This window comes from Tetranychus urticae, chromosome 1 (genome assembly GCF_039701765.1).
Source record: "Tetranychus urticae isolate SD_2017Ah chromosome 1, NJAU_TeUrti_SD_1.0, whole genome shotgun sequence".
Taxonomy (NCBI): Eukaryota; Metazoa; Arthropoda; class Arachnida; order Trombidiformes; family Tetranychidae; genus Tetranychus; species Tetranychus urticae.
Window position 1 is genome coordinate 25,082,825 of NC_142958.1, and position 18,233 is coordinate 25,101,057.

Here is an 18,233-nt window from a genome sequence, read left to right on the forward strand (position 1 = left end):
TCATTAATGGTATAGAAACACGGAGCTGAACGAACTGTGTATCAGTATCACTACACTAATTGGCCTGATCACGGAGTTCCAGATCATCCTCTTCCTGTTTTGTCATTTGTACGAAAGTCATCGGCCGCAAATCCACCAAATGGTGGTCCAATTATAGTTCATTGCAGGTGATTTCTTAATCTATTGTTTTGATTGATGTTTACTATTATGATTAGCTGTTGGTTTTTTCACTCATTGACAAAGATGAAAACATTTCATAATCTGTCTCCATCAGTCATCATTTTTATTTTTTTGTTAGATTCAAGTTTTATGAACTTAGCTTCACATTTGCAAAGCTACTACAAAACTAACTTTACTTGAAGATATTTTTAACTTGCGATACTTAAGGCTATTAGCTAATATTTAAATCTATTTCGTTATGTAAATCTTTAGTCAATTGAGTCAATAGACTTTTCCAAAAATGGGAAAAAATATTGTTCAAACTCATACTAATATCTATGCTTTTTTCTTGTTTACTTATAACAGTGCCGGTGTTGGTCGAACTGGTACTTATATTGTCGTTGATGCGATGATGAAGCAAATTAAACATCGACAAAGCATCAATGTTTACGGGTTCTTGAAGCACATTCGCCAACAACGAAACTATCTCGTACAAACAGAAGAGCAATATATTTTCATTCATGACGCTTTGTTGGAAGCAATTGAAAGTGGCGATACTGAAGTTCCCAGTAGTCATCTGTCGCGTTATATTCAAACTCTTCAAACTGGTGGTGATGCCATTTCAAATGCTAGCTCTGATATCAAAGAAAGGCCTTTCCATTGGCCTCTCCTTGAAAGACAATACAAACTTGTCACCAGCTTTAGAGCAAAAGATTTCAACGTTGTTTCAGCATTGAAACCTTGTAATAAGGCTAAAAATAGATCTCTCAATTTGATACCTTTAGAAGCACATAGAGTTCACATTACTCCGCGGTCTCCAGGAACTGATGGCTCTGACTATGTTAATGCCACTTTCCTTCTTGGATTCAACATGCTGAAAGAATTTATAATCACTCAACATCCTCTGTATGATACTGTGTCCGATTTTTGGCAAATGATCTGGGATCACAATGTACAAACTATTGTTGTACTAACACCTGTAATTGATGAAAAAGAATTTCCACAATTCTGGCCTGAAAAGGATGAAGAATGTGATTATGGTAGTTTTAAAGTTAAACTAACTGAAGAAATTACCACCTCCCGAGAAACAGGAGGATTTGTAGCTACTAGAGATTTTATTATGCAATCAACTCAAGATGATTACGAGTTAATATGTCGTATTGTGCACTGTCCCGGTTGGCCTGAGACATGTGGACCATTAAATAGTGTTTTTGATCTCATCAAAATGGTCCAGCAATGGCATCTTGAATACCAAAACGGTCCGATAGTAGTCATGGATCGGTAAGTAACTCTTTGTACTTTACAATAATTATTGTAAGATTATTATATTTAGTTCGATATCTAATTTAATTGTTATTTTTTTCATTTTTAGTTATGGAGGAACAGAAGCAGCAACATTCAGCTGTTTAACAACTCTATACAAACAATTAAACTTTGAAGATTGTGTCGATGTTTATATGTATGCTAAACTTTATCATTTAAGAAGGCCAGGTATTTGGAGATGCCAGGTATGTGAATTTTTAATAGGAAAATCATTAATCTAAATCAACATTTTTTGAACTTAACTGATCTAAATCTTTTTCTATTTTTCAGGACGATTACTTGTTCCTTTATCGCGCAATAGAAAGTCTAGTTTCCACAATGAATCTCGCCGAGGGAATGGATACATCACCATACGGGAGTCAATTAAACATGACTAATGGACATCTTAATTCAAATTCCAATGGTCATATAATCAAAATAAATTTATCCACTGAACATAGTGTTAAAAGCGAGTCATTGGCTTGAAAGACAAGTCAAGTAATTTTATTGAAAAAAACGCAAATTTGATCCTCTATTCATCTTGATTCTTGCTCATCATCATGATCATTTAAATCTTCATCATCTAAACAAATTGTCATTTCTTACCTTCACAACTCAATGAAACTCATCGTTTATAAATCTCATCGCCATCATCATCATCGCCAACAATTTCACCGTTACCTGTTAAATATCACAACACTTAAGCCACTAAATTTATTTAAACGTAAACCTGGCAATGGAAATCAACTTCACCCAGCCGCTTCCAATCAAACAGGACAATTGAATAAATTTAAATTGTGAAACTTCTTTTCAGAGCCATGGTTTAAATTGTTTTTTATCTTTCTTTCTTCATTTTGTAAATCTTGATAGACATTTAAGTGAAACTTCATCGCAAACAAAATCTTTTTTCTCGACGATCTCATCTCATTGCCATTGACTTTGAGAATTAATTATTTACTTTCACCGTCTGCGTTTCTCTTCACTCATCTTAATCATTGAAACATCTTCATCTTTCGTACAAAATGTCTTTATCTTCCACTTTTTGTTTTTTTTCTTATTTTTCACCTTTATTCTTTGTTAAATCGTTTCTTAAATCATTCATAGTCTGCCATTCATTGTCTTCACTTCCACCGATAAAACTAAAAATTCATGCTCATTCTTGTTTCATCCAAATCATTTTGTTCTTGTTTCTCTTTTTTTTTCTATCTTCCTTATCCTTATCAAAGTCCTTAAAACAAATTATAATGAATCAAATGAAAAAAATTAAAATAAAATGAAATACAATAAATTCAAGCATAATAGGTAATGTATAACTTGCAGCAAATAAATTGTCTTCTCGATTATTGAAAGACATAAATTGTATTATTGCTCAACCAAAAGTAGAGATTAAATAAAAGATTTTATTTCTTAACTAATCAAGATTCTTTCAAATTTAAATTATAATTATGATTCGTGCAAGCAATTCGTGTTGAAAAATATACATGTTGGTTCCTTTATTGGCTTTCTTAAGTCACAAAAATTCAATTGATCGTTCATTATCTGATACTAGATGAATTTTATCGACCAAGGAATTGATGGGTTACATGATTATCCTTGTGCCTTTTCTTCATCTTCTAATGCTCTAAATCTGGATTAATGATTAGAGATTACTTTGGCCATTTTTCGTGAATGACTGAATGTTCGTTTTGAAATAATATTCCGTCGAAACCTTAAAACATCAGTTTTACGAGTTTGAAAAGTAGCCATTTCCTCAACTTCAGAGCAATCGATTCCTTACTTTACAAAAAAGCTACAATGTAATTGATTTCTGATTATTAATAAATGAATAGTAAAAGCATATTCAATTGAAACAATTTATTTTTTTTGAACAATTGATGTTTGGGTGGAAAAGGGTGGGACAGTTTCAACATTAACATTAGATAATTAAATTACATTAAATAACATTTTATATCATTTTCACATTTTTGTTTGACTTTTGTTTTCATCAATGATATTTAAATGTCAACAATATGAGATCATTTTTTCATTTTTAGTTTTGTTTACATTTAAAAACTATTTTTGTACTCTTTTTGCGTGTTAACCAATTAAGTTTTTAAGTTTTTGTTTAGACATTTTTTGGCATTTGAGATTTTGTTTGAGTGGAGGAGACAAGGAAAGTGAGCAAGTCATGGCATTTGTTAACTAGATGAGGAATTAAATTGATTAATCTAATGAACTAATATTGCTAGATTGGGTGGGCCAAATGGATGATAACGATAACCAAGATCTTTAAATACAGTTGAAACATGATGACAACACCACGAACCCAATCTACCAACATCACAACCGCACATCCAACCAATTCGGGTTTCATTTTGTCTTATTGAATACCAGAAATGGGTTGTTGATTCTGAATCAAATTGTGAACATGAAAGTACAACTTTAAGCATTATTTGGTAATCACAAGGTTCCCAAATGAAGACATCTTTAATGTTTGGTGGGTTTAGTGAATCAAACGAGTTTGAACATGAAAGCGATCGCATCATTCCATATCCTCGAGTTACTTGGTAAACTTGAAGAGTGTGATCTCGAATATCTTCTCTGGACATTGGCGGAAACGAGACTTGATTTTTTGATATTTGACGAAAATCAGCTTCATCTAAAAGTGATGGTCCTTCAGGTTTACAATGACTGAAATTCCATCGACGATATTCAGGTGAACAGGTTGGATCAAAGGTGTCATCACACAGAGGAATGCTTATCATTTGAAAACAGTTGATCATGGCACAAACGTTCATTAAATCGCTATTTATGTTTAACCTGTCTTGCCAACAAGGCTTTTCAATCGCTTTAAAACTACGAATACGATGTTTTACTTGTCGTATTATTGCTCTAACCAGACCAATCCAGCTTCTTAAATTGTCCAGTTCACTTTGGTCCATGGCGTTGCCCATTTTGGGGACAAAAGGTTGAAGACATTCAGTGTTTGTTGTGTTTTGTCCATTGTAATTGTTTAAATCATTTGTTACAAATGACTCAACTAAACCTCGAGTAATTGCATTTGAAACAATAACATCATTTTCTTGTAACCATTCAGATCGATATTTTAGGTTTAGGTTAATATCATCATAACCATTTCCATCGAAAGCTGACCCATCACCTGGAGTTCGACCATTTGAAGTAACATTTATATCTTCAAGTATTGCAGGTCCGGTTACATCAACAATGTGACCTGTGGAACTGAAAACAATGAGTGATTCAAGTGACAGATGTTTGGGTAGAGAATCGCTTTCATTGGGAATCAAATAGGGAATTCCGTCTTCTATCAGGAAAACTGCATCTTTTGGAACATTTAATCCATGGATTATATCACGACGAGTTTGCTTGGTCATAACAAAGGATCGACTGTTTCGATTGAAACCAATGTATTTGTAGGAAAATTCAGATCTAATTGTTTTTCGAACTCGGTCAATCTTTGAGTTGCAATCAGCCAAAGGACAGCGAAACATTGATGCCAACAAGCGATTAGGTAAAGCATGTTTCAATTTAATCAGATACAAGGCTAAATCACCTGAAGCAGGGTGAATTCCGGATCGACCAATAATGTCTCTAAGTTGATCAAAGTGTGGCTTTCGTATTCCAACCATGTACTCATAGTTAGCATCGGGTAAATTGTCGACCCAATTGGGTTCCATTGGTTGGTAACAATCAGACTTGACTTGAGCAAAAACTTGATTGAATATCAATCTGAATGAAAAAAGGAAATGTAAATATAATGGAATTAGCAAGTGACTAATTGACATAAAATAACCATTAATGAATCATGATTAATGACTGATTGCTAAAAGATTACAATGGAAATGCATTTCTCAATAAGATGATAAATAGATGATAATAAATATCGAACTGTAAATGTAGGCTTACCTTTATTTTGCCTTTTCCTCTGATAACTGTAATCCAATCGAAGGTTGAGTAAAAATGAAGTTGAAGTTTCAAGTGATTAATGGACAATCAATTTCAGGTAAATATTCACTTGACACTGTTGATCACAATAAGATTTGAACAAAGATTTGCTTGTATTATGACCAAAGGAAAGGTAAAGGCAGTAGATTAGCCCAAAATAAATGCAACCAAATGTTGAGATATTCTGGTTACACCGACTCGAATCAAGGCAACAACTTGACTTGCGTCTATTTCGAGTGAAAGGTTATTTTAAGGAATAAAGTTAAATTGAGTGAAAAAGATGTTGAATTACAGATGAACAGAGAGAATCTTAAAGATGATATAAATAGATGATGAAAAATAATTAGTTGATCAATTATGATGGATTTTGTTACAATATGGTGTTAAATTTACAGTTGAACCTATTATGAATAGATGAGTGAAAAGTGGAAGTTGTTGTTGATGTTGTTGAGTTGAACAGTTCAACCCAACTGATTTGTTTACCAGGTAAACCCAGCATCAAGTTAAACTCAACGAGTCGCCTCACTCGTTAATTTCCTAGCATTTCATCAGAGTTACAATAACATGGAGTAATCAAGTTGCGTCAACAGTTAATTATCTCAAGCAAACTGAAAGGGTTTTACCGGTTCTGTTACACGAGTCAAGCCTAAGGTTTGTGAATGACTCTTGATTAAACATCTGATTAACCCGATAACTCACGAGTAATTTGATGGTATTGATCATCTTTAAACTCTTAGATTACAATTTCATTATTACTCTTGATTTACATTGCAATAGTGTAATATGATTGCGTTTCTTGATCAAATCAATTCCTCTCTCAATCGACCCTCCATGTGAATAACTTGATAAGCTAATCAACAAGTTGATGAGTTTTCTGGTTAAAATGATTCACAAACAGAAAAAGATGTTTCCTCTTTACCCAAATTCAAGAGATTCAATCATTTTGAGGCACAATTTGACAAAATATGCAAATTAATTACAATTAAAGTTGAGTGTCATCTTTACACTGATCAAGGTTAGTTGAACACGTTTTATTTTACTTTGAATCATCATCCATTATCAATCAAATTCAAGGTTAATTAAGTTGCAACTTTGACCATTTATTTATTAATATAATGAAACTGAAAAATTGTTATCTTTTTGCTTCCAATGTTTTCACTTGGATAATTGATTGTTGATTGCTTTTTGTTTATTAATGTAAATTGATTGATATCTTCACAGGTTTTATTATCGTTGCTTTTATTATTGCCTTTTGTTAGATTTGTTAATCACTTTTCTCGGAAATGAATGTGAACCGGTTAGTTAGCTGATTATCTTGATGTTATCCTGTAAAGGATGTTTTATCAAATTAAACTGCAATTTGATGAACATTCAGTTTCTAATTGTTTTTACATCTACTTTTGGTTACATCGTCTCTTCAAGATTCATTAAAATCGATGAAAATTGTTTTTTTTGATTGAAGAGGAAAACAACAAATTAATTAATAATTGCTTTTCAAATGATTTGTTTTCAATGAAAGAATCAAGTGTTGATTGAATAACAATTTGAAAAGCTTTTATAGCTTTCACTTTACAACATTGGCTGTTAGATTAAAAAATGGGTTAAAATGGGTAAAGCAATTGAAGATTTTCATTGTAACTGGAAAAAGAAACCCAAATGGCAATGTGAATGCCAGTAAACAAAGCTCAAGTAATTAAAGCAAAAATTAAAGATTTATTGAAATGATAATCTTCAGCATTTCAGATTTGTCATGCAAAACTGCCTTAAATTTACTTGTCAACTTGTCCAGATTCAACTAGACTTTGGACTGATTTAATCTATTTGCAGTTAATTTACCTGTTTATATCTCGACAATGCTAATGCTTTGGTTTGAAGACTTGAGGTGAACCTGGAAATGTTTCCAAATGGTTTTTGGGTAAAATATTCAGGAACAACTTTAACTTGTCTTAATCGGTCATAGACTGGATAAGCAACTAATAATCAACCTGTGAAGGTCAGAAATCTTTGATCATCATCGCCATCACCAGTTTCTCAAAAGGTTTAATATCTTCCTTTTTGTTGAATTTGTTTCTTGTCTTTCCAATGAATTGCCCTGAAAAAGGCTCTATTTTTGTTGCCTCTTAAGTTTATTATCTTCAATCCATCAAATCATTTCAATTGTCTTTCCTTCATCATCCAATTATCTCAATCACTTGTCTTAATTCTAATCATTTGCCTTATCATCCTCTTTCTGTCTTCAAGATGATCCAGGAATATCTTTGTTTTTGTTTTCTGGTGTAAACTTGAAAATGTTTGTTGATAACCAACACCAATAACATAAGCAACTTCACCAACAAGCAAACTCTTTTTCTTAATATTTTTGTCAATGTTATTGCGCTGTTAAAATAGTGTTTTATTAATGATAACTCTGGTCACAATTAAAACTCTAACTGTGCAAACTGTTTACTTACCAGTTTGAAATTGATTTACATTGAATAATCCCATTCGAGTGGTTCGCAGCAACGGTTTCTTGGTGAGATTTGACTACAAAGTGCAACATTTAGGATTACATTATCACATTCACCTTGTATTTTATCAGTGCCATAATGAAGTTGACAGTTTCCTCAGGAATTTACTCATTTAACAATTTGTGCATTATTTTATTAATCATTGCATTAACACCAAACTGTGAATCAGTTGCAGCACCTGATCCAAGCAAAGAAAGGTTAGTTTTGTGTTCATTTACACATCAACAAATCATCTTTTGGTTGTTTACTAGCAACTTTCAGGACACTTTCATCAACTTAACATGTTCAATTTCAAAAGGTTTACATAAAAATTGATTGATTGTGATCCATGAAAAGTTGATGGCTATTTCATTTCAATAAAAACAAGAAAAATCTCGTTTTTTCATAATGAAGGGCACTGCACACAAAACAGACACAAACAACTTTGAATAAGCAAAAGTGACGACTAAAAGATGATTGGTAATGATTAGCCATTGCATTTTATTTAAAATTATATTTTTATTTATCTTCTTCTCTTCAATTGTTAATAACTATTGATATCACCGGAACTATTGCTGCTTGTCGAATCAGTCTGGATATTCTGAGAAATTTACAGTCAACAATGAGATCAATGGAAGCGCGATTAAATAATTTGGATTCTAAGTTGGCTCAAGTGAATTTGGTTGATCATGCATTTAGAATGAATAATGTTCAAAGTAAGGTGGAAGAAACAAGTTCATCAATCGTCTTGATTGGGGGTAAAGTTGAAAGAATTGAAAGTATTCTCAATAAATTGCAGTTGACTGACCAAGAGAAGAAGAAATGGTGTAACACTGATTATGGTCAAAGTCTGTTTAGTTTACATAAAGGTGAATCGGAATCAGTGCGTCGTCAAATGTCTTCAATGTTGACAGAAATTTCCGAACTCATTCGAAGTGGAATGGGAAAATTACTCATTAGGATGGATTCGCTGTTAACAGAGACAACCAAATCATCATCAACATCATCGTCTGCATCTTCATCCGGAGGAAATTATAAGCCAAGTGATTCTTCAACTTCCTTTAAATTACCATCATCAACCTTACCAAGTACAACAACCAACTCTAGATCTGGTTATGAATTGGCAGGTAATAGTGGTGTCAATAGTGGTAGCAACAGTGGAGATGGTAATATTGGTGCTTCAGGTGATTACCAACAGGTCACTTTGATACAACAACTCAATAAAAAGTTGGATACATTAGTTGGACGATGTTTATCATCCGACCGTGGCTCTGACAATAGCGGTGAAATGGTGACCACATTGGCACAAATTCGTAGCCTATCACAGGATACGTTGAATACAATGGTTAAAAAGGTTGAATTGGCTGAGAATCAATTGTTAACAAGTGTTTTAAATTCATTGCAAATACCTGGAAAATTATCACAAATTAAAGATGCATTTGAGGAAAATGTAAACAAATTGAGATCACAGGTTGATGGACTTTCGGCAAATGCACCCATTTTAAGGATATTGAGGCACATTAAAACACAGTTACCCGATGTTTCAAGGGTAACATGTATGGATGAGCAAACATCAGAGTTACTTGAGAAAGCGACCATTCAGGTTAACACCATGATCAATGATTATACTAAACAGATTAACTCCATTGATCACAGTTTAACCAATATTAACACTATTGTCACCCGACTCAATAGTCTGGTAGATAAATACAAGAATAATTATGTACAACAAAATACAAGCTCTGCAAGTTTACGAACATCGATTAGTTCATGGGAGTAATTATATCAAAATTCATCATTAAACAAAAAAGATAAAATCAAAAAATAAGTTAAATAACTAATTCATGTATCTATAAACTTCATTTCATTTCTGAAATATTTGCAGACAAAATCGATTGCTTTGTATTTTCGAGTTATCATTTAGTTGAATACAAGAAACAAATTCAGTTTGAAATATTCAATGCTTTTTATTCTTAGTTAATAGTTTTTTAATTATTAAAAAGGATCCATTGCAATGAAAGACATTAATATTTAATAACTATTCTGTTTCGTCTATCATTTATCATTCGAGTTGGAACTCAATAAAAACTGGACTTCCAACTCGTGTACTCGAAAAATTTCAATGATTTTTTCATTCCATTAAACTTTTGTGAAGACTTACATCCACGAGCAACAATTTTTTATACCAAATGAAAATCTAATAAATCCAGACTCAAATTAATGATTCCATCATCAAGTGTTACATTTGTATTGACCTGAAATTACAATTTCTTGCCTTTTATCTTGTTATTAATCTGACTGTGTTGTCGGTCTATTGCAATATATTAATAACACTTATACTGGAACTCGATTGTATTTCAATTTTCGAGCGATATTTTCCTGATATTAGGATGGCGTTTGTCAAAGTATTAAACGGCTGGATACGTAACAATGAACTAACAGATTATCCGCAAATACCAATCTATTCAACTGCATCGAAACTAGGATCGAGTATTTCATCGAAAAGTGAATTTAGGGGAAAATGTGTAGCAATACTTGTGATCATTTTGTTGAATTTCAAATATCTCTTCAGATCACTCGATGTTTCACTGGATTCAGGTTTCGATGTTGAGTTTAAAATATTTATCGATTGTCTATGTGAGCTCGGTATGCATTTTTTGTTATATTTCAAGTTCAATCTCAACTTTTTGAGACAAATTGAAAATCTTTGGAAAGAGTTACAAATCGATTCTGATTATGCAGCCAAAAAATATTTCTGGAACCATAAAGTTATCTATTATATATTGTCGGCAAATTTTAGTGTATCTCTATTGATTTATGACATTGCTAACATGTTTCGTATTTGGCCTTATTCAGACCCTGGTCAATCTACGACCATCAGTATATACAGAAAAAATCCAATTCATTACTGGACTATTATAGTGCGCATAATAATCATTCATCCTTACAATTTGCTTCAAACTTTTGTCTTATTCGATTTATTAGTTTTAGCTCAAACGGCACTTCAACACGTCAACATGGAATCTCATCGACTTTACAGAGCATCCAATATTGATATAAAGACATTGAATATAAAATCTATGCGAAATCTTCGACTCAAGTTCTTTTCAACTCAACGTCTGGTCAATAAAATGAATGAGTTTTTCAGTCCTTTCTTGTTTCCTTATTGTGTTATTTTTATGAATCGTTTCATTAATTTGCTTTATTTTGGACTATTTGTTCAACAAAGTCTGGGTACGAAAATATATCGAACTGTTGGCTGTGTTGGAATGCTTTCACTTCTCATTTTAGTGGTTCATGCAGCCGTCAAAGTATATACGAAATCACAAGAAGTAATGGTAACTGTGTATAAATTATCACTCAAAACAGACTATTTAAGGGTAATGAATGAGGTTTGTGTTCAGTTGATCTTCACTTCATCTAAAGTATACTCGTTGAAAGATTTGAACTAATTTTCATTTTTTTTTCAAATTAGATTTCATTGTTTCTCAATTGCGGTGGAATTGGATTCTCATTCGGTGGCATCTTCATGATAAACACTTCTACCGTATTTACATTTTTTAGTATCTTAGCTACTATTATTGTATCTATCCCATCATTCACGAGGTAATATCACATCATTTAAAACACCAACTGGCACCGGGTGAACCGAATCAGTCGAGTTTCTAAGCATCAACTTACAGCCCACAATTCATCCGTATTCAATAAAACCGTGAACAATGAAAATAAAAAATAATTCTAATGTAAATTTCAATGGCGGAAAATAAACTTATTTCAATAATTTAAAAATACTGTGTGCTGTGATTAACGAATCAAGCTTTTGTTTGATGAAAAATATAAACACAGGTTGTTATTGAAAAGACAAAATTAACACAAATGGACAAAAACAAGTAAAAATGAGTTTATTTCAAATTTAGACTCTGTTAGTTTGTAAGGGAATGAAAACTTAATTCATTTGTCCGATTTAAAAGTTTCTCTGTTCAATAGTTTTTGAGAAAATCGAGTTCGAAGTTGAAACTTGGATCGCTTTTTGTACAATTATGGAAGCAGATATTTTCATTAAACTCATTTCCCTAATGTAAATTTAGATAATCAACCAGAAAATGTACTTATTTTGAGAAATAACATTTTCCATTTCCTTTAAAACAGTTTAGTTCGATATTTGTCTAAACCGACCGCATTCTGTGACCATAAGACTTAGAGAACTGAAACTTATTGTTTTACCTTAAAGATCGTTTACACACATCATGAACTGAATACATTTATCGATTTTACAAGAGGTCTCTTGATTTTGGCCATTAGCCTTAAAACTTTGAGCCTCGAAATCTCGAGAAGGGCATAACCTGCAGTCATCATTCTTCGGGTAATTCAATCCTTCACTAATTAATAATTGAATTAAATCTAAAAACTTTCCATTGGCACATCTGGTTCCTGGTATTTGGCCTGTAAATGTACAAGCAACAACTTATTCAACAAAACAAACTCATCTTAAGCCATTTCTTGGTGAATAAAGCAATTTTCTGGTTAAACTTGCAAATCAAATGTATAGAGTGCTACCAAAGGCTCGAACATTTGAGTAAAGAGTTGAAACTTGGTGGGGTTTGTAGGGACATAAAAACTGAGTCCATTGGAACTGTTAAATCATTCATCCGATAAACAGTTTTCTAGAAAATCGAGGTCAAAGTTGTAGCTTCGATCGCCTTTTGTACAGCTATGGAAGCACATTTTTTCATGAAACTCACGCAGCTGATGTAACTTTTGATGTCTAACCATGGCATGATCTTATTTAGAGCAAAAAAAGTTCCTGTTTTTCTAAAACAGATCAAGTTCGATTTTTAGGTGAACCGACTTTTTTCTGTGACCGTAATACCTATAGAGCTGAAACTTATTATGCGTCGATAAAAATTGTAGGTTCACATCAAGGATCAAATACTTTTTTCAATTTATCAATATTTCTCTTGCTTTTGGCCATTGGCCTAACAACTTTGAGCCTCGATATTTCGAGAATAATGGCCCCTACAGTCATCATTCTTGCACCAATTTGCTCCTTTACTATTTAATAATTCAATCCAATGCAATAACTCTCCATTAGCGCATTTTAGGTCATGATATTTGGGTTTTAAATGTACAAGCAACGCTTACTCAACAAACTAAACTCATATTAACCCATTTCTTGGTAAATAAACCACTTTTCTGGTTAAAGTTCCAAATCAAATGCAAAGATTGCTGCCAAAGATTCAAACATTTGTGTAAAGAGTTGAAACTTGGTGAGTTTGTAGGGACATGAAAACTGAGTCCTTTGGTACTATTGAATAACTCATCCAATGGACATTTTTCTAGAAAATTGAGGTCAAAGTTAAAACTTCGATCGCCTTTTCTTCAGTTATGGAAGCAGATTCTTTCATAAAATTCATGTGTCTTATGTATCTTTTGCTAACCACCCATAAAATCGTCTCATTTAGAGGAATAACATTTTCTGTTTTTGTAAAACAGATCAAGTTCGATTTTTAGATGAACCGATCTCATTCTGGCGCTGTATGAGCTAGAGAGCTTAAACTGCTTATTTGTCGATCAAAACGTTGATTAAAATTGTTGGTTCACATTATGGATTGAATAATTTTATCGCATCATCAATAGTTCTTTTGATTTTGGCTATTGGCCTTAAAATTTTGTGGCTCAATATTTTGGGAATGGCATAATCTAAAATCACCAATATTTCACCAAACATTCGATTTCATTATGGGCTATAATCTATTGAAACATTAAATTATTCAAGATCCTACGAAAAAAGTTATAGCATTTTATAAGTTATGTTGTCGGATTTAAAACTTGATTCATAAATCTAAAAACAAATCTTCAGCGTTAGAAGGATCTTTGTTATTTAATGAATTAACTCAGATTTTATTCGGTATTCAGTCATAAACTATTATAGCCCATAATTCAATCTAATGTTTGGGGAAAGAATGATGATTGTAGGTGTAACCATTCTCGAGATTTCGAGGCTCAAAGTTTTAAGGCTAATGGCCAAAATCAAGAGACCTCTTGTAAAATCGATAAATGTATTCAGTTCATGATGTGTGTAAACGATCTTTAAGGTAAAACAATAAGTTTCAGTTCTCTAAGTCTTATGGTCACAGAATGCGGTCGGTTTAGACAAATATCGAACTAAACTGTTTTAAAGGAAATGGAAAATGTTATTTCTCAAAATAAGTACATTTTCTGGTTGATTATCTAAATTTACATTAGGGAAATGAGTTTAATGAAAATATCTGCTTCCATAATTGTACAAAAAGCGATCCAAGTTTCAACTTCGAACTCGATTTTCTCAAAAACTATTGAACAGAGAAACTTTTAAATCGGACAATTGGACTCAGTTTTCATGTCCTTACAAACTATCAGAGTCTAAATTTGAAAGAAATTCATTTTTACTTGTTTTTGCCCATTTGTCTTTTCATTATTTGTGTCAATTTGTGCATAAATGTAATAATTGTATCTTTTTAGCAACAACCATAAACACATGAAAAATGAAAAACAATTGAAGTTCTAACTTGAATGAGCAAAAAGTTTTCAGCATCATATTATATTTAGACTAATTACTTTTCTTAATTAAGGTCGCTGTGAGTAGTAAACAATTGGATAATTAATTGAAACATCTAAGTATTTTATGAAACCATCTTTTATTATGAATGTCTTTTGAAAATATAAAATTTTTACACAATTGAAAAAGAAACAAAGTTGGAGAAAAAAATTGAAAAAAGGAGGACATTTGAAACAAAATAGGTACGGTGGGCTAGTTCTGATCATTATCACCATCATGAGCATTATTATAACCGTCTTTGAGACCATTGTTGGTCTTGAAGAGTAAGAGCAGAACGAAATGAAAAAGAAAAGAAACGAAACAAAAAGCAATATTTATCGAGAAACCGTCTGCATCTCTATATTGAATGTTAATTAGCTACTCTTGGTTGGATTTGCTTTTGGTGGAGTTGCTTTTGATGAAGTTGGTGCTTGTGATGCTGAAGATTCAAACTTTTCATATTTATCAATAGCGCTTGAAACAGTTGAAATAAGCTCCATTAAATATTGCTGGAACTTTGAGCCATCAACTGATCGTTTACGTCCATATGTTGGACTACCAGCTAAACCAGGGCCAAGAAGTGAAGTTAATCCAAAGGGATTAAAGATGAAGTAAAGAATCGAGATAACAATAACAGCACCAATCCCGAAAAGTACCAACATGGGAAGGAAAGAGACTAGAGGCGAAGCTAAAGCAGTTTGTCTTTGACCCATGTTGTAATCATTGTGAGTTGGTCCATAAGGTGATCCATTTGGTGAAGCTGAATTGGGTTGGTATTGCCAAAGGTTGGATGTTTGAGTGACTTCAGCACTGGTGGGCATTTGACACATAACATAGGTGATAGAGATGATCCAGAAAGCGATGGTACACATAACTGATTTGCTGTAACTTTCCATTTTATCGTTTGGCTTTGGGTTTGTTTACTGGTTGAGAGAAGCAAAATGCGTATTAAAACAGACACTAAAACGTATATTTAGACTTTTTATGATTATATTTAAATGGAGTTGATGTTGATGAAATTTATACTGTTGATGATGTTATCCGAACAAGTTAAAACGATAACTGATGTTCCTTGGTCGCCGAGAAGGACGCTTTTATATGGAAACATGAAAATAGGATCTCTTTATGTAACGCTATGCAACAATAGCTTTATTTTTCATGGTTATTCTCACTCTCGCTATTTGCCACTATTTTTGATGGTTCGCTTTCACCATTTTTTGTAAACATTTACTCTTAATTTTTAATCACTACTTTACATCATCATCATAAACCATCACCATTATCAATTGTTATTTTAATTGTAGCGCTGGTAAAAGGATCGGTCAATAGGGCATATCGATATGATTACAACAAAGACTATCGCGACTCCATCTATTGTAAGTAACAATATGATCGCTCTATTAAGTTACTATTTTTGTTAGACATTATTTCATTACTCTTTAGTCTCATTGTTATCGCTTATTTTAGTGAAAAACTGTTTCTTTAATTGTCATATTACCTAGCTAATGGAATACTGATTTAGATTTCATTGTTTAAGCTTGCAGGGAACAGTTTATATAAATGAATATATCAACTGAAGAAATGATTGAAATAAAATCAAATCTTGAATAAAACAAAGTGTCTGATGATCAATCTTTTCTGGTCAACAAAGTCGCATTGGCTTTTCTTGAGCTGTGCTTTTCATCTTGCCTTGAATACACATTTATTTAACAACAATTTATAATAATTATTTTGATAGTTGTAATGAACTTCTTCAGTAATAATAATCAATCGGTTGAGTGATTCAATTTCAATCCAACTTGGCACACAAACACAAGGATCTTCTTCACCAGTAACAAGCTAATGAAAGTGATTCTCGCGATATTAATAATGAGAAACAATTAAAATACAATATTTGTTAACCTTTATCCTTGATACCTTTAATTTGATCTTCATTTCAACCTTTTGTATCTATTCAATAACCATTTCAAATATTTACATTGCTATTGATCTTCAATTGTTTTCATCAGTTTTTCATCTCACAGATTAAAAAGTAAACAATATTCATCCAGTATTTCATCGTAACCCACATGAACTTTCATTTTTAAAAGGTGACAAAAATTAATAAAGTTCAATGTTAAACATTTAATAGTCTCAAATCGTGGATACATTGAACTAAACATTAGATTACAGAAATAATTTTAGGTACAAATTTTTTAAATCAATTGAATTTTAACCAGAAAATAAACAGCAACCATTTTATGGTTTTGTTTATTGATTTAGCAAACTGATTGGAAATTTCAAGAAATTCAATTCTCGATTCTGCTGTTTCAATTATTTGTCAATAACTGTACACCGAGAATCATTGAGATACTTTAAGAGCTTCATTATTTTACAGATTGTTCAAGAGTCTCTAAATTTCATTGTAGCGTCATGTAAACTGGCCATAATGGAGATAACTGTTGGATTATCATTTCGTTTTCGTCTTCGACGTTTCCCATTAGCGACAACAGCACCAGTTCCTAGTTGAGCTGGTTGAACAAGTCCAGGTTGAAGTGGGTAGACTGGTTGAAGTCCACCAAGACCAGATCCAAGGGATTGTTGCTGTGATTGTAAGAGTAAAATGAATGGCATAAACATTGAGATAATAAGACCGAAAAAGCCGGCAATGGTCAGGATAACCAGAAAAAGGGTAAATTCGTCTTTTTGGTGGCTAGCACCAGGCTCAAGAGGTCTGTGAGCAAAGGGTCCGTGGCGAGGTAAAACATGAAAGAGACTGGTGTGGGTCGGTAACGGGTAAGCTGGTGTTCGTCCAGGAAAAGAACCTAATTGTAATGATGAAGGGGAAGAAGAGAGGAAAGAGGATGAAGTTGGCCTCGATGGTGGAGGAGGAACTGATACTGGCGGTGGAGGTGGTGGCGGTGGCATCCAGTCTGGTAAATCATTTGCTCTGTAATCGTAATCACCTGATCCTGTTGAGTCTTCGGGTGAAGCTGCACCACTTTCTTCATTATCAGCTAATTCCCCGTGATTAATTGTGGCAGAAGACTGAGATGACTCTACTAGTGAATGTTGAGGTGACATTTTTGATGTTGACTGAGACAAACTCTTATTATACACATTGTTTCCAATTTTACCAGGAAAATTGAACACTTTCAGGTTATTGTTGATTTGTTTATTTTTAGAGTTGTAAACATTTTTACTCAAACTAGTGTCACCATGGTTGGCGTTGTTGCCATTAGTCTGTTTTGATCTTGTAATCACAGGAATCGGCTGTTGGACAATGGCCAACGGTTCATATTGTTCACCATTAACTGAGTACACAATGAAAATACATAGCTTTACCATCCAGTTTACTGGAAGCATATTATAACGGAAAGACACTAAATTTAATTTACTAATTTAGATTGATCTAAATAGCGAAGCATTCTGTTAACCAGTAATATTGATTAAGATTGACTTATGTGAAACATTGGACATAAAACTGGTAAATCAAAGTTGATCTTCACTCAATAAAGACTTAAAATGCAATGAACATTCTGTATTCACTTTGCTTTTCTTAACCATAACAGTTACTATCCTTGTGACCCTTTTTCACCATCTCTTTCCAGCCCGATTAAATTATTTTGTCAGCCTCAGAGGTTGATAACAATGGAAAATATTTAAACATAATTTTGACTCAATTTTATGACAATAATTTAATGTAAGATAAATGATTAAGACTGCAATTTTATTGAACGCTTCGGTGGCAGTTGCTTGTTTCCGATGAACACAATGAAACCTCACTA

At 32.6% G+C, this 18,233-nt stretch overlaps 3 protein-coding genes across 6 annotated transcripts in view; 2 read left to right on the forward strand and 1 right to left on the reverse strand.

Moving 5' to 3' along the window:
• Ptp99A (Protein tyrosine phosphatase 99A) overlaps positions 1-2,876 on the forward strand; it is a 48,975-nt gene extending 46,099 nt beyond the window's left edge. For all 4 annotated transcript variants that reach the window (XM_015936339.3, XM_015936340.3, XM_015936342.3 and 1 more), the window contains 4 exons: positions 16-167; positions 526-1,440; positions 1,532-1,667; positions 1,753-2,876. In XM_015936339.3, coding sequence (XP_015791825.1) covers positions 16-167; positions 526-1,440; positions 1,532-1,667; positions 1,753-1,947 — 1,398 coding nt within the window. In that variant the 3' untranslated portion in view covers positions 1,948-2,876. The remainder of the gene's footprint in view (positions 1-15; positions 168-525; positions 1,441-1,531; positions 1,668-1,752) is intronic.
• A 424-nt stretch (positions 2,877-3,300) lies between these two features.
• Positions 3,301-5,866, reverse strand: LOC107368510 (uncharacterized). The gene is made up of 2 exons (XM_015936343.3): positions 5,365-5,866; positions 3,301-5,187 (listed from the first exon to the last, which is right to left on the reverse strand). Exon 2 carries the CDS (start codon positions 5,133-5,135, stop codon positions 3,669-3,671), a length of 1,467 nt encoding a protein of 488 aa, XP_015791829.2. The 5' UTR covers positions 5,136-5,187; positions 5,365-5,866; the 3' UTR covers positions 3,301-3,668.
• Positions 5,867-7,708: 1,842 nt separating this feature from the next.
• Positions 7,709-9,730, forward strand: LOC107368511 (uncharacterized). The gene is made up of 2 exons (XM_015936344.3): positions 7,709-8,107; positions 8,481-9,730. Exons 1-2 carry the CDS (start codon positions 7,989-7,991, stop codon positions 9,667-9,669), a joined length of 1,308 nt encoding a protein of 435 aa, XP_015791830.2. The 5' UTR covers positions 7,709-7,988; the 3' UTR covers positions 9,670-9,730.
• Positions 9,731-18,233: the final 8,503 nt, after the last annotated feature.